Source organism: Panicum virgatum, chromosome 9K (genome assembly GCF_016808335.1).
Source record: "Panicum virgatum strain AP13 chromosome 9K, P.virgatum_v5, whole genome shotgun sequence".
Taxonomy (NCBI): domain Eukaryota; kingdom Viridiplantae; phylum Streptophyta; class Magnoliopsida; order Poales; family Poaceae; genus Panicum; species Panicum virgatum.
The window spans coordinates 25,001,632-25,015,974 of record NC_053144.1 but is presented as its reverse complement, the minus strand read 5'-3'; the positions used below and the strand labels follow the sequence as shown (position 1 = coordinate 25,015,974).

General features: G+C 41.4%; 1 protein-coding gene across 1 annotated transcript; it reads left to right on the top strand.

The window, feature by feature from the left end:
• The first annotated feature begins 3,769 nt into the window (after positions 1–3,769).
• On the top strand, positions 3,770–10,788 carry LOC120650947 (RNA-binding protein 39-like). Its single transcript, XM_039928258.1, has 13 exons — positions 3,770–4,375; positions 5,053–5,125; positions 5,212–5,268; positions 5,489–5,544; positions 6,505–6,718; positions 7,804–7,890; positions 7,973–8,047; positions 8,146–8,229; positions 8,901–8,965; positions 9,504–9,720; positions 9,871–9,959; positions 10,249–10,363; positions 10,473–10,788. Exons 1-13 carry the CDS (start codon positions 3,894–3,896, stop codon positions 10,509–10,511), a joined length of 1,653 nt encoding a protein of 550 aa, XP_039784192.1. The 5' UTR covers positions 3,770–3,893; the 3' UTR covers positions 10,512–10,788.
• Positions 10,789–14,343: the final 3,555 nt, after the last annotated feature.

The following is a 14,343-nucleotide window of genomic DNA, read 5'->3' as shown; positions in this document are numbered from 1 at the left end:
GGTAGTACAGACGAGGGGAACCGCGAGCACGGCTGCCGGCGCCAACACCGAGAGTGGTAGTTCTGGTGGAGCTCATGCCGCGAGCACCGGCAGTGAGTCCACCCAAGGGTATAAACCTACATCTTCTCTGACTAAGCATTTCATTAGCACTATTCTACTTGTTGTTCTGTTCAGTAGTATAGTAGACAATGCTTATGCTTATGTTGAGATGTTCATGTTCATGTTAGTATCTATCATATCGTTTTTATGGATTAAAGCATGTTACAAAATGACTAGATATTCAACAAGACATAGGGCGGTTGCCCGAACCCATCTAGATCCTTTGCTTTGTTAGCCATCGAGCTATGGACAAACACGACGTAAATTTACTAGTTGCAGTTCGAAGTTCGGCAACAATAGTGGAGTAAATTGATTTGAAACAACTGGAAATTGAGAAAATTGAAACTAATTAATTATTTAAATTGATCGTTGTATAAAATTTGGGGAAGGGTTGTGCTCACCATTGCTACGTTGAGGCAAATCCAGCGCAGACTTTCTGCCGTGCCTGTTGAATGGTGTCTTCGAAAATGTGAGCCTGTGTCGTCCCTCGTCCGCTCGGAGGTCAACTCCCCCACGAAGCTTGTGACGACGATGACGAGGGCGTCCAGAGGGCTTGCTAATGTGGAAGTTCGACGGTCGCAAAGGTCCAAATTTGCAATGTGGAGTACGATCGCAGATAGAATAGAAGGGGGAAAAAAAGCAAGAAACTTAGTGATGGGCTGCTGTTAACCTGCTACCCATAGGGGGCAGAGCTCTCTCGACTCTTCACCTTTCCTCTTTGCTACAGTTGAAAGAGGCGACTGGGAGGGCGAGCGTCCCGCCGGCGGAGCCGGCAGTCTCTCCCGCCTCCGGGGCGTCGCGAGGTGGTGGAGACCGTTGGCCTCCTGCCGGCTGGTGGTGGGGTGGGTAGTAGCTTAGGTCCTAGGGTTTCTAGGGTTAGGTTTCTGGCGTCGACGTCGAGGCGGCGACGGCGGCGGCGTCAAGGAATAACGTCCTCCCGTGCTCTCCCCCGTCTCGATGGCGTTCCACTCCGGCGCCGTCGACGGGCGCGTGGAGGAGGGGTTCCCGGTGTGGATCCCCTATACAGGAGTCCGTGGCTGGTGGCTCGTCGTGAGGTGAGCTCGCTGTCCTTTTGTTTCATGGTAGAGAGGCAGCTTTGGGTTGTGCGGAAGACACACTACTACAGAAAACAAGCTTTTGTCTCGGTTCCAAATCCCCCTTTCATCCCGGTTTTGGAACCGGGACAATGAAGCCGAGACAAAAGGCCCGGACCCTTTAGTCCCGGGTGAAATAACCGGGACTAAAGGTCATGTGTAACGTAAAAAAATATTATGTGCAACCCAGAACTCGAACTCGAGATGTCTTGCCTCGCGTGTAATTTCTTTACCACCCCACCTACACACTACATGTGACTTTAGAATGAATGCATTCCTGTTAAACTAACACGTGAAGGACCCTTTTGTCCGGGTTGGAGCCACCAACCGTGACAAAAGGGGGTCCTTTTGTCCCGGTTGGTGTTACCACCCGGGACTAAATGTCCAGAGCCTTTTGTCCCGATTGGAGGCACCAACCGGGACAAAAGAGGGTCCTTTTGTCCCGGTTGGTGCCTCCAACCGGGACAAAAGGCTCCTGTCCCCCCGCTGGTCTGGCTAGCCGTTGGACCCGGGACAAAAATCACCTACTGTCCCGGGCCCAAAAGCAACCGGGACAAATGGCCTGGAACAAAGGCCTATTCTGTAGTAGTGGCAGGAGAGTGGAGCTGCAGATTCGGGTTCTGCGGCGGCGTTGGTCGGCGCAGGCGAGTCTGCCTCCACGGTCACCGGGGCTTGGGGCGCATCCCCGACCGATGGTTCTTCAGCGTTTGCTTTGTCGTCGGATGCTGGGGGTTTCGGCCTGCAGGGGTTCCAAGGGTTGGTTTGCATTTTCTTTGTTTTCTAAGGACCTTTGTGCTAGTAGGTCGGAGAAGCTGTACTCTGTATCCTTTGATGATGTACCTGTATTTGTACGCATTTTTGTACGGTTTCCTTAACTAGAAATACAGGTATATTTGCTAAAAAAAACCTGGGACCCATCAGTCAAATTGTTAGGCCCTATTTGGTTTTGTAACACAAGGTACTGTAGCCAATTTTGACTATTAATTATAGGTATTAAATAAAAATAGTTTATAAAGCTAACTCCACAATCCCTGCGCTAGTTCGCGAGACGAATCTAACGATGACTTTAACCGCATGATTAAGAGGATGGTTAGTGTAGCATTACTGTAGCCAATCATAAATTAATTAGGCTCATTAGATTTGTCGTGCAAAATTGCACCCATGTGTGAAATTTTTTTACAAATAATTCATTTAGTACTGCAAGCATACAAAATTCTATTATAGCGATAGGTATGCTAGACGAAACCAAATGGGCCCTAATTGGGCTTAGCCACTTAGGCTTAAACTGAGGATTGAGAAAAAAGAATAAACATACATATCTATCTACCTAAGGTCAGACTGCCCCTACTAAACCGTCGCGCTTTTTGCCCTAGCTCAGAGCCGGCCCTACATCTATCCCAATCGTAATATGTAATCACAATATAAGCAAAATGTGATCCAAACTCCACTAATGGTAAGGTTGGTAGAGGTCCACCAAACTCTAATTCTTTATTGGAGCTGATTTTCGAAGAGAAATGAATCACTAGCTTAGAGTGCTCTATAATTCATTAATTTTAGGATTTAGCTTTATGTAAAATATATTCAGTGTGAGAAGTGAATTACGAGATTTATGAAATTAGTTTTATAATAAGTCTATGTTTAATACTCGTAATTGTTGTGTAAACCTGCGATGTGACGAGACTTGCATGACTTAAACTGAAAAAACCAAACGAGGTCGTCTCGTTTGGTTTTTTAAGTAGCTGTCACATCAAATATTCGGATGTGAATTCGAGTGTTCGGATGCCAACTTAATATAAAACTAATTGCATAAGTTGCAATTAGAACTCTAGACAAATCTATTAAGTATAATTAGTGCACGTTTAACGGATGATTATTGTAGCAATTAGTGGTCAAATTATAGACTAATTAGGTTTAATAGATTCGTCTCATGATTAAGTCACGACTTATGAAATTAATTTTATAATAATTTTATATTTAGTGCTCCTAATTAATATCTAAATATGCGATGTGACGGGATTTATGACTTAAACTGAAAAAATCAAACTGAGCCTAAGGCCTTGTTTGTTTCCTAAGATTTTTCTTTAGTCCCTGTCACATCAAAATTTTTTTTTACTATTTTGAAGCATTAAATAAATTTTGTTTATAAATTTTTTTTATAGCTGAGTGCTAATTCGCGAGATGAATCTAATGAGCCTAATTAATTCATAATTTGCTACAGTGATGCTACAATAACCATCCGCTAATCATGAATTAATATACTTTATTAGATTCGTCTCACCGTTTAGCCCCAAGATTCTACAGTTAGTTTTATAATTAATCTTTATTTAATACTTTTAAATACTAAAATTTTTTTTAATGTGACATAAACTAAAATTTAGTCCCTCGAACCAAACAACCTAATCTCCCTAAAATTTGATTGGAGAAAGCGGCGAAGGTTGCGTACTATGGCAGTATATTGGTAGTCACGCTGAATTGGCAGGGGACCGCACCATCTGTTATGGTTACGGCAAAGTAAACGGTAAACACACTTGTAACAAGTAGTAACAACCAGGCAGGAGAGGCAGGGACCCAATCCGGAAGGCCGTGACCTATATTTTTTCTAAGGTTTGGTTCTCCTGCCTCCCGCTCGTCCTCGCGCGCCGTCTAGGGTTTCGCCGCCGCAACCGGATCCACTCCACCGCCGCGTCCCGCGCCGCCGCCATGGAGTTCGACGAGTACGAGTACCTGGAGAAGGCGGTGGAGCCCGCCGCCCCGCCGGCCAACGGTTCCGGCTCCGGCGAGAAGGACCGCGGTTCGCGCCGCCGCGAGGGCGGCGAGGACCGCGTATCGAAGCGCTCCCGCTCCGGGGAGGACCGCGACCGCGACCGGGAGCGGGAGCGGGAGCGGGAGCGGCACCGCAGCAGCCGCGAGCACCGCGACCGGGACCGGGACCGGGACCGGGATGACGGCAAGGATAAGGAGAAGAGCCGCGATAGCCGCGGGAAGGACAGGGACCGTGAGGTGAGGGACAGGGAGAAGGAGAGGGGGGACAGGCACCGGACCAGGGAGAGGGAAGTGGAACGGGAGCGGAGGAGCCGGAGCCGTTCGGAGCGGCGGCGCGCCGAGGAGGAGGAGATGGTGAGGGAGCTGGAGCGGGAGCGGGAGCGCAGCGAGCGACACCACTACCGCGACCGTGATGTCAGGTGCGATTTCGTGGTCTCTCCTTACGCTATGTTGCTATTGGGACATGCCCGATGCAATTCAAGTCAATTGCCTCTCTAGCCCTTCGGATTGTCAATTGGGAAAAGGCTGATGTGATTCGTAGAGGCCTTTTTTTTGGCACAAGCCCTTTGGATTATCACTTACAAATTGTCCTCATTATTGCTTGACTGCTTGTACATACTGTTAATACTATTGCTTAGGGTTGGTTTTGCTTGGTTGAGTGTTTATGACTCTATTTCTGTAGGAATCTTGTAGCTATGTCTAAATGTTGTAATATGCAATTTATGGCTGTAGGTTTGACTGTAGTTTACTCTTACTATCATCTAGGGTTGTTAAATTTTAATATTGAATATTAATATGGGGAACTCGCAGATATGATATGTTAGAGCTCTCCAGATGGTATCTGCAATTGGGCCTGACTCAAGATATCAGGTCACCATTCTTTGTTATTTAAATCCTTGTGGAATAATTGCAAATTGCCAACAGGGCTTGTGTTGTCACAGCTGGGGTGCTCGAAGCCATTTCATAGTTTGTGCTTATCAGGGTTGCAAATTAATAAAGTATCATGTCATATATAGTCAAAGTTCTATTTCTTTCTGTTTCATGCATTGCTTATGCTGCTTTGTTAAATATCATTTCTTTTCTTGTTGTTGTGCAGACGTAGGAAAGATGATGGTGCAGAGCCAGAAGTTGATCCAGAAAGGGACCAGAGGACTGTATTTGCCTTCCAGGTTGAGTTTTGATAAAGTGCCCTACTTTACTACTTTATACTTTACACATGAACTCATTAAGCTAATGTCTGTAAGCATTACCACAGCTATCGTTGAAGGCGGACGAGAGAGATGTTTATGAGTTCTTCTCAAGGGCTGGAAAGGTGAGAGCATACTGGCCTTGTACTACTTCCTGAATATGTAAAGTGTTCTTTGTTTCGGTATGTTCTACATGTCATATCAACTGTCAGGGCTTATGTAGGAATGTTGCATGCTTACAATCTCACATGTGTCTCAACTCTGTGAAAGAGGATATTGTTTCTCCTGTTGCATGTTTAGGATTTCGATAGATATTCTAATTTTTTGGTTGTTAACTTTTTACAGGTTCGTGATGTTCGCCTTATTATGGATCGAAACACACGGCGTTCTAAAGGAGTTGGGTGAGTACTGTATACTTCTGTAATCCAGATTCTACTGTCTTGTTGTAATCTAGAGATGCACAAAGCCCTGTGTGTTCAGTATTTGTGGTTAGTATGTTTAGCGTGGCATTGCCAGGAGATTAGTTTTCATCTCTCCAGAATCAGGCCACCAAAAAGGGCAGTTTAGGATTTTTGTTGTGTCCTGGATGGCTCTGAGCACACAAATTGTGCACATGAAACCCTTCAAAAATGCATACAGCAAAAGAAAAGGAATGGAATACTTGTCAGACATTATCATTTGTTAGTTGGTAGTTTTTTGTCACGTGCAATATGACATCTTTTTAAATGATTGTCCTACTCTTTGATATTTAAGTATGTTTTGTTTATTTCCTGCAAAGGTATCATCAGTGCTTTAGCATGGTGTTTAGGAATATTATTGTTGAGCAACTTTTGCATATTGGGGATTTGCATCTTATCAAAATAAACATTTGATTTTCTGACTGTTGCCTATCAGATTTTGTTAAGTTCATTCTTTTCATTTTTGTGGCCATATGATTGCGTGAGCATCTTTTGTAGTACATATTTGGCATTTTCCTGGGGATCATTTTTCATCAATTTGTCATACTTAACAGGATTGCACACTGAAATTTTATTATTTGGTCTTCCTGCTGGGATTATCGGCAATTTACAAGTAAGATGGAATATTAGATCATTCTGATGTCAGTCAGCAGTCGAGGACAGTTTGATTCCAGTGTATTTGACAAACACTTGGTGCAGGTTCCTAGGCAATAAAGGGGGCAACCAAGAACCAAGTTCGAAAACCTCCTACACAAATTTTGATCAAAATGTCTGAAGTTTTCTGTGAAAATATGAAATATCATAACATATGATGCCCAACTTATTGACCATCTTCCAAATTTTGACAGGAAAATATATTCTTTATATGCTTTGATGTTTGTACTAAACAATATAAATTTGCAGGTACATCGAGTTTTACGACGTTATGTCTGTTCCCATGGCAATCGCTCTGTCTGGTCAACCGCTTCTTGGGCAAGCAGTGATGGTTAAGCCATCTGAGGCCGAAAAGAACTTAGTTCAGTCCAACGCGACATCTGGTGGTGCAGCTTCAGGTGGAGCAAAAAAGTTGTATGTTGGCAATCTTCACTCTAATATCACTGAAGACCAATTGAGACAGGTTTATCATCCTATCTAATACTGATCTTGTTTTACTTACCCCCTTATGTTATACATGCATACGAGTTTCTATAGTTTGATGAAGAAAACACGAACAACTACAAGTGGCATTTTTTCAATATTCTGTTCGCTTAGATGTATTGGGATGTGTGTTTTACTTAGTAAATTGTTAGTCCCCACTAAGAGTCATTAACTCTATTTCTCTCAACATGCAAGCTATCCACGTCATCATACACTAGGGCCTTCTATTTATGCCTTCTACCGATTTTCTGTGCACAACCGCAAGTCACTATTGTAAGCCATCAATTCTAGCACAAATGATTCCTCCACCACAACAAACACACCTGAAAGGAGCTGAAGAAAACCAAAGGCCATCACTGCAATACAAAGAAACCCAAAGATCGTCCCCACAGTCGAGTTTAAATATCTCCACTCCACCTCTGTCATGCCCTTTCCTACTGGGCACGGCTGTAGCTAAGGGCACCATCGACTTCATCTTCAGCAACGCCGCCACCGTGCTGCAGGATTGCAACCTCCATGCCCGTCGTTCGCTGCCCAACCAGATCAACATCTAGAAAAAAGGAGATGAAAGGTCTTTGGTGGTGTTTACGCTCATCTTCAAGGTGTTTGGTTTTCAATCTCCTTTTTTATGGTTTTATGATGGGGAGGAAAAGAGCTGGACAAAGAATAATTTAATAATAAAAATACAAGGATAAAGATTAAAGGGAAAAAAGAAAAAGATGAAAAAGAAAGGAGAAAAGGAAAAGGTAGAGAAAATAAACAGGAACAAATAAAATGAGAGAGAAAAAGAAAAAAGTATAAAGAAATAAAAAGAAAATTTTGTCTCATACTTTACGAGTGCTATTTTGTCATTAATCTTTTATTTAGCTAAAATAATCTTCCTTTTATGTCTCAAGTCCTGCAGCAACGCGCGGGGAATCACCTAGTATAATGAATAAAGCTACTTCCCAAATCCATATTTTATAATTATATTTTAGTTGAGGATTTCCATTCCCTTCTAAGAGGAATGACTTGTATTTAGTTCCTTGCTCTCGGTTGTGTGTCATTATGAATTTTTCTCTTCAGGTATTTGAACCATTTGGGCAAGTGGAGCTTGTACAGCTGCCCCTAGATCCAATGACTGGACTTTGCAAAGGTTATGGTTTCATTCAGGTAGGTTCTTCCCCTGAAGTTCTGCCACCGGCTCTTGTCTCATTGTCCACTCAATTTCTCAAGACATTGTTGCACCATGCAGTTTGCACGGCTTGAAGACGCAAAAGCTGCACAGAGCTTGAATGGGCAGCTTGATATTGCTGGCAGAGTTATTAAGGTAACATTTCATAGCCTTCATACGGTTTGCTGAACAGATTAATACATGGTAGCTAACTGTTCATCCATCTAACATTTTTCTCTGAATGGTTTAACCAGGTTTCAGCTGTTACTGATCATGTGGGAGTCCAAGTTGGTGGAGCAACTACTGGAGATTTAGATGATGATGAAGGTGGAGGCTTGGTGGGTAAACTTTGTTATTTGGTTCAACATGTCTGATAACCTTATATAACTGGGGATTGTTTAAGCATTCTTTATATGAATGTTGAGCCTTGCGAAGCAGATGATTTTAACCTCTCGCAAGTATATAAAAAACGTAATCTTTGTTTTTTTGTGTCTGCTGGGTTGGGGGGAGGGGGAGCACTAATATTTTTGCGAAAAATTCTGTTCGAGGTGTCATGCAGCCACCAATATTTCTAATTTTCTTTGTAGCCACTGGGATAGAATGATTTCGCATTCAAATACATTCATTGTAAGTCATACCATAGGACAGCTGGACTTGCATGCAGCATTTTCATGTTTCAAATTATTGGATCTTCAATATTCTACAATTTGCAAGCTACATATATGTCCAAAGAGGAAAACAGCTGGGCCTGAATCATAGCTGGATTCGTTTACATTATGCTCTCTGCATCTTGTCATAGCTACAGGTTCAGCAATATGCTGGCAATGACTGTATGTGCCTATTATTTTTGTTTTTCATCATTTAAATTTTTTTAGGCTTCTAAAGTTTTTCTGCTTTTGCCATCCTAGGGTGGAAAGGGGTTAGGGTGGTTAACCTTTCGATCTACTTATATCAGTGATTGCTAAAGGATTATGCCCTAGTATCTGAGACATGTATTAAACGTGTGCAGGCATTAAATGCAAGCTCCAGAGCTGCTCTTATGCTCAAATTGGACAGGAGTGGCACTGCAACAAGGTATTTCTTAAGTATTTTCTAACAGGATGCAAAATGCATGAAATGATTAGTTTTGCTTGATTCCTGACATGCTTGAGTTGCTAACTTTAACTAGGATATTTTTGTTGCAAGTAAATTACAATTCATTTTTTGTCTAGTATACTGAAATCAAGCTAACAATTGTGCACTAAAGTTCTCTACACATGTCCAATGTTGTTACCTGTCACAGTCCACAAATTTTCTGTAACATTGGGGATGTGATTCCATTCCTTCGAACTATATTAGATAATCAGAATGATAGTTGTCGTCTCTGTGGATTCTGATAAAACCATGCTGGTAGCATCATTTTTTCACTGAAAACTATTTAGTGACATCTACATATTAACTTCAGGCCTAATTTTCCCAGCATGTTTACTGTCAAGTTCATCCTTCATGGAGCTCCAACTTGTTTTTACAATGTTTCGGTCGGACTTTTACATAATTAGGCATCATAAACAATATGCTAGGTGTGTTTCCCTAATTGCCTTGTTTTCCTTTTCCTTTTTTTGGTTTACTACAGCTTAACTGGTGGTATTGGTGCTGCTGGAGTGGCTATACCAGGGCCAGCTGCATCAGTTGTTGGGGCTCCAGCAGTTGCTTCTCTTGTACCACCAACAATTCCTGCTGTTGGATCAGTTCCTGGGGCACCTGTGCTTCCTATCACCACTCAACCTGCGATCATGTCTACGCCTACAGAATTCTTATTGCTTAAGAACATGTTTGACCCCACAGTGGAGGTACTCCTCTTTTGGACATGTATTTATTTTTTGTTTTAGTAGCGTGTGATCAGTCATTAGTGGGATGGTATTGTTTGAATTCTTTTATGCCCAATTTTATGCAGCTGTCTCCATCTTACCATCTTGACTGATGTCATTTTCATTTTGCAGACAGATTCTGATTTTGATTTGGATATTAGAGATGATGTCCAAGATGAATGTTCCAAGTTTGGTGCAGTTAAACATATTTTTGTTGACAAGTAAGTTGGTTTTCTCATTCTGTTACAGAAATTATATTGGGTGTCCTTTGTTGGTAATGTAATGCAATTGCAGTCAGCTTACATAACTACATATTTATGGTCTATCTGCCAAATCCGAGTAAATGGCCCTTTTTGAACTTATACCAACATTTACTTTAATCCTTTTTTATTTGTGATTATTTTGATCTTTTATTTCTGAAAGTCCAGCAGTTGATAGGTTCAATTTGCGTAGCAGTGTTTTCTCAATTTCCTACTGTCTAACCAGTCGAACCTGTTGCTGTTGAAGCAGAAATACTGCAGGCTTTGTGTACCTGCAGTTCGATAGTGTGATGGCAGCAGCAAAGGCCCAACAAGCACTCCATGGAAGATGGTTCGCTGGGAAAATGATTACAGCAACATTTATGGTAATGACTTAATGTAACCTTAGATCTCCATGGCTTGTTTCTTTATGATCAACTTGTTCGTTTTTATTCAATCTTCTCTTTTTCAAAACCTCCCCTTTGCTTTATGCAGTCCGCACAGGAATACAATGCAAAGTTCCCAAACTTGTGAACAGCTTATTTGGGTAAGAGTTGGCAAGATCTGCTTAGATCGGTTTGAGTGACAGCAAGTGTTGTATTGTTGGAGATTAGATGAATACCTTTGTACGGAATAGTTGTGAATCTGGCGTCAGTTCCAATGTTTGATGATATACTATAGGGCTTCACATAGTGACTGGCCTCTACAGGGTGATTTATTTGGTTTTCATGTTGGAATGAGCAGAACGGGGAAGGTTGTGGCTGAACGGCATGGGTGACATCATTGAGAAAAGGATGTGTGGTTTTGTACTTGCGATAGGTCCCGAAAGCCTCCCAAACGTCAAGATGGTGCAGCAGCCTGCTCTGTATCGTCCGTTTCTGGTATAATTAATCTGGGTCGAAGCAATAAACACGTGTGTTCTTCAATGTCGAGGACCAATCACGCGCAGTTTTTCTTTGCGCTCCATGAGACTGCTAGAGTGCTAGTGCTTTGCAGGACTCCGATGAGGTAAAATCGCAGCCGTCGCGGCCTCGTCGCGAGAGAACCAGAGGACACTAGATCCACTACCTAGTTCTACAGGTTGACCGTAGTCCGTAGTTAGTGGAAATCTGTTCAGCAAAAAAAAAAAGTGGAAATCAGTCTTCTCAAGTCTTACAACCTCAAAGAGAATCTTAATATTAAGAAATATTAAATAAAGATTAATTATAAAATTAACTATAGAATTTTATGGCTAAACTGGGAGCCGAATCTAATGATGTATATTAGTTCTCGATTAGCGAATGGTTACTGTAGTATCACTATAGCAAATTATGGATTAATTAGGCTTGTTAGATTCGTCTTGCGAATTAGCACTCGGCAGTCAAAAAAATTATAAACAGATTTTATTTGATACTCCAAAATAGTAAGATTTTTTTTTGATGTGACAGACTTAAAAAAAGCCAATGGAACCAAATAAGGTCTAAAGTGTTGTTTGGTTACAGGGGGCATAACTTTATACTATGTCACATCAAAGAGAATCTTGATATTTATTAGTATTAAATAAAATCTGATTATAAAATTAACTGCAGAACCCTGGAGTTAAACTGCAGGATGAATCTAATGAGGTATATTAATCCATAATTAGCGGATGGTTGCTGTAGTATTAATGTAGTAAATCAAGAATTATTTAGGCTCATTAGATTCGTCTCGCAAATTAGCATTCATTTGTCAAAAAACTTTTGTAAACTAATTTTATTTGATACTTCTAAATGGTAAAATTCTTTTTGATGTGATAGGGGTTAAAAAAAACTCCTCAAACCAAACAGCACCTAAGATCTGATATGGCTTTACCATACCCGGTTGAAAAATTTCTCCCCGACACTCGAATTCTCCGTTATGGTCAAGTTTTCTTTGGTCCCATGAGAGTCCCTTTTTTTTGCGAGGAATGAGGGTCCTTTTTTTTTTCGGGTAAATGAGAGCCCAGTTTCATTCCGCCGTGTCCTGCAGTCAGTAGTGTGCATGATTTTAAACTGATAATAAAATTTGCTGCAAAAGATTTTAAACTGAGTTGAAAATTTTAATTCCTTTTGAGGGGTTAAGGAGGCTTGTATCATTTCTATTTTCAGGCGAGCTCAGTGGGGTGACTCAGATTTTATTTAATCTGGAGGAACATATAACTAATAACAGGTTCATAAAAACACATCGACCATTAACAACATCTTCAGGTCATGCTCCTCGTTGAAATTTGTTGCCCGGGACTGCGGCACGCTGGTGGCAAGAGGCCGCGCTGGCTTCAAGGCCTGCGCTGCGCAGTGCGGCACGCCCTCGAGCGCGTCAGCGCTGAGCCGATCCTCTCTCACGCGCTCAGATAGCGAGGCAGCGCAGAAGTCACTCCAGGATTCAAAATTAAAAATTTATCCAAAAAAATAAATTAATTTACTCTATTTAGAAAGTGCATCTTCATGCAAAAATTAATAGTGCCAAATATGGTAATAAATAGAGGCAAATATGATCATTCTACCTTCTCGTTAATTTCTTCTAGAATTCTTAAAAGGAAAAAAGTTTAATTTATTCTCCTCAACTATAGTTAAAGTCTGGATAACCACCTAAATTATAACTTGGTTTAATTTTAACTCATAACACAATTTATCTTTTTTGTTTTTCCATACACAAGTTGAATTTTAATTTCAAATTTTGAAGGGTAGTAGTGGACATCACAATACATATTTAGAAAAAGTTTTATAAATTATTCCCATTAGTTCCCATATAATTTTGAACTCCAATGATTAATTTATTATTAAATATTCTAACATATCAAAATATTGATAAAAAATATGATTTATTTTTATAACATGTGTTATGATGTGTACTATTATGTTGTAAAATTTCAACTTAAAACTTTACCTATGCGTGGAGAAATAAAAAGGATAAATTACATTAGAAGGTAATTTGAATAAAATGATATAGTTTGGGGGGTAAAATGAACCAAACAATAGTTTATGGGGTTATCTAGACTTTGGCTATAGTTAAGAGAAGTAATTTAGACTTTTTTTTCTTCTTAGAATGACTTGTTATTTTAGAACGGAAGGAGTAAAATTGATGATGCCGTCATGGGAAGGCTTTGCTTATTGGGAGTTCCATGGAATGATGTAAAGATTCACGTGACGCCCACAATAATTTTTTTTTGTTGAATTGGCTAACATTTTCAGCTTTACTTCCACGCACCAAGGAGCCCACGCAGGAACTCAGGGTCGCCGGGCCCCCTCTCCTGGGTATGTTCAAAGGACCATCTGTGCAAGGGTGTGTTCAGTTGGTGAAAAAGTTTTGATTTTTGGTACTGCAGCATATTTCGTTGTTACTTGACAAATAATATTTAATTATGAACTAATTAGGCTTAAAGATTCATCTCGTGCTAATCAGTTAGATTGCGTAATTAGTTATTTTTTTAACTTCATTTAATGCTACATGTATGTGTCCAAAGATTCGATATGACGGGTACTGTAAGAAATTTTTTGAGAACTAAACAGGGCCTTACTTCAATATGTGGATCCAATATCTTGTTGGTAGAGAATTCAAAGGAAGAAAGTGGGGAAAGTGAACCGATTGTCTACCTTCAGCTAGGGACACAAGATGATCTCCATGACAATAATACAAATGATCTCCATGACATTACATCTATCTGGTGATTTTCTCATCCACCCCACACCTGAATTCTGGGCCATCGGATCCAAAATCAATAGTCAAGATGAAATCGCCCTCCTCATCTCCTCCCCACACGTCTCTCCGGTGTGCTCCACCCTTCGTCTCGTGGTGCCGTCCCTAGCACCGGCGAGGTCCGGCACTTCCCTCTTCCTCCATCTCTGCTCCTCTCTCTCTTAGTGCCTACTGTCGCTCACCGCCACCGCCTCCATTGTCCCGCAATGGGACTCAGGCGACCTAAAAGACCAGGAGATGGAAGAGGAAATTCCAGGTGTAGGTGAGGGATTTTCACTACTCGGGTATATATGATGTAGCAACCGTATACTTATTTAACAAGCGGATGGTCCAAACTCCAAACGGTTGGACGTACATAATGCTTGTGACAACAACTTATTTCCTCCTGCTCTTATCAAGCACATGATACAATCAATTATGAATTGTGCCATATTGGTTCGTTCATGTAGCACATGATACGCGAAAGGTTGGGCGGCTGAGTTGGCTAGCTCAGCCCAGTAGCGTCGCTCCCACGAGGTCGTGAGTTCGAATCCTAGCTGGGACGAATTTCCGCTCGTGGGTAAAAAAAATCCCCTCGCTGTGTTTGCCGCAAGGCTTGGCCCTCTCGGGCATGGGCCAGGGTTCGGGGGTTTTTCCGTGGCTGGGTGAAACCGTAGTCGCTTCCTCTCAATGA

What these genes read in the sequence shown, in the direction of transcription:
- LOC120650947 (XM_039928258.1), top strand. Translation starts at nt 3,894, where the DNA reads ATGGAGTTCGACGAGTACGAGTACCTGGAGAAGGCGGTGGAGCCCGCC. An exon ending in AAGGTTATGGTTTCATTCAG is followed by an intron (nt 7,891 to 7,972) that starts GTAGGTTCTTCC and finishes TGCACCATGCAG; the next exon opens with TTTGCACGGCTTGAAGACGC. An exon ending in TTGCTGGCAGAGTTATTAAG is followed by an intron (nt 8,048 to 8,145) that starts GTAACATTTCAT and finishes TGGTTTAACCAG; the next exon opens with GTTTCAGCTGTTACTGATCA.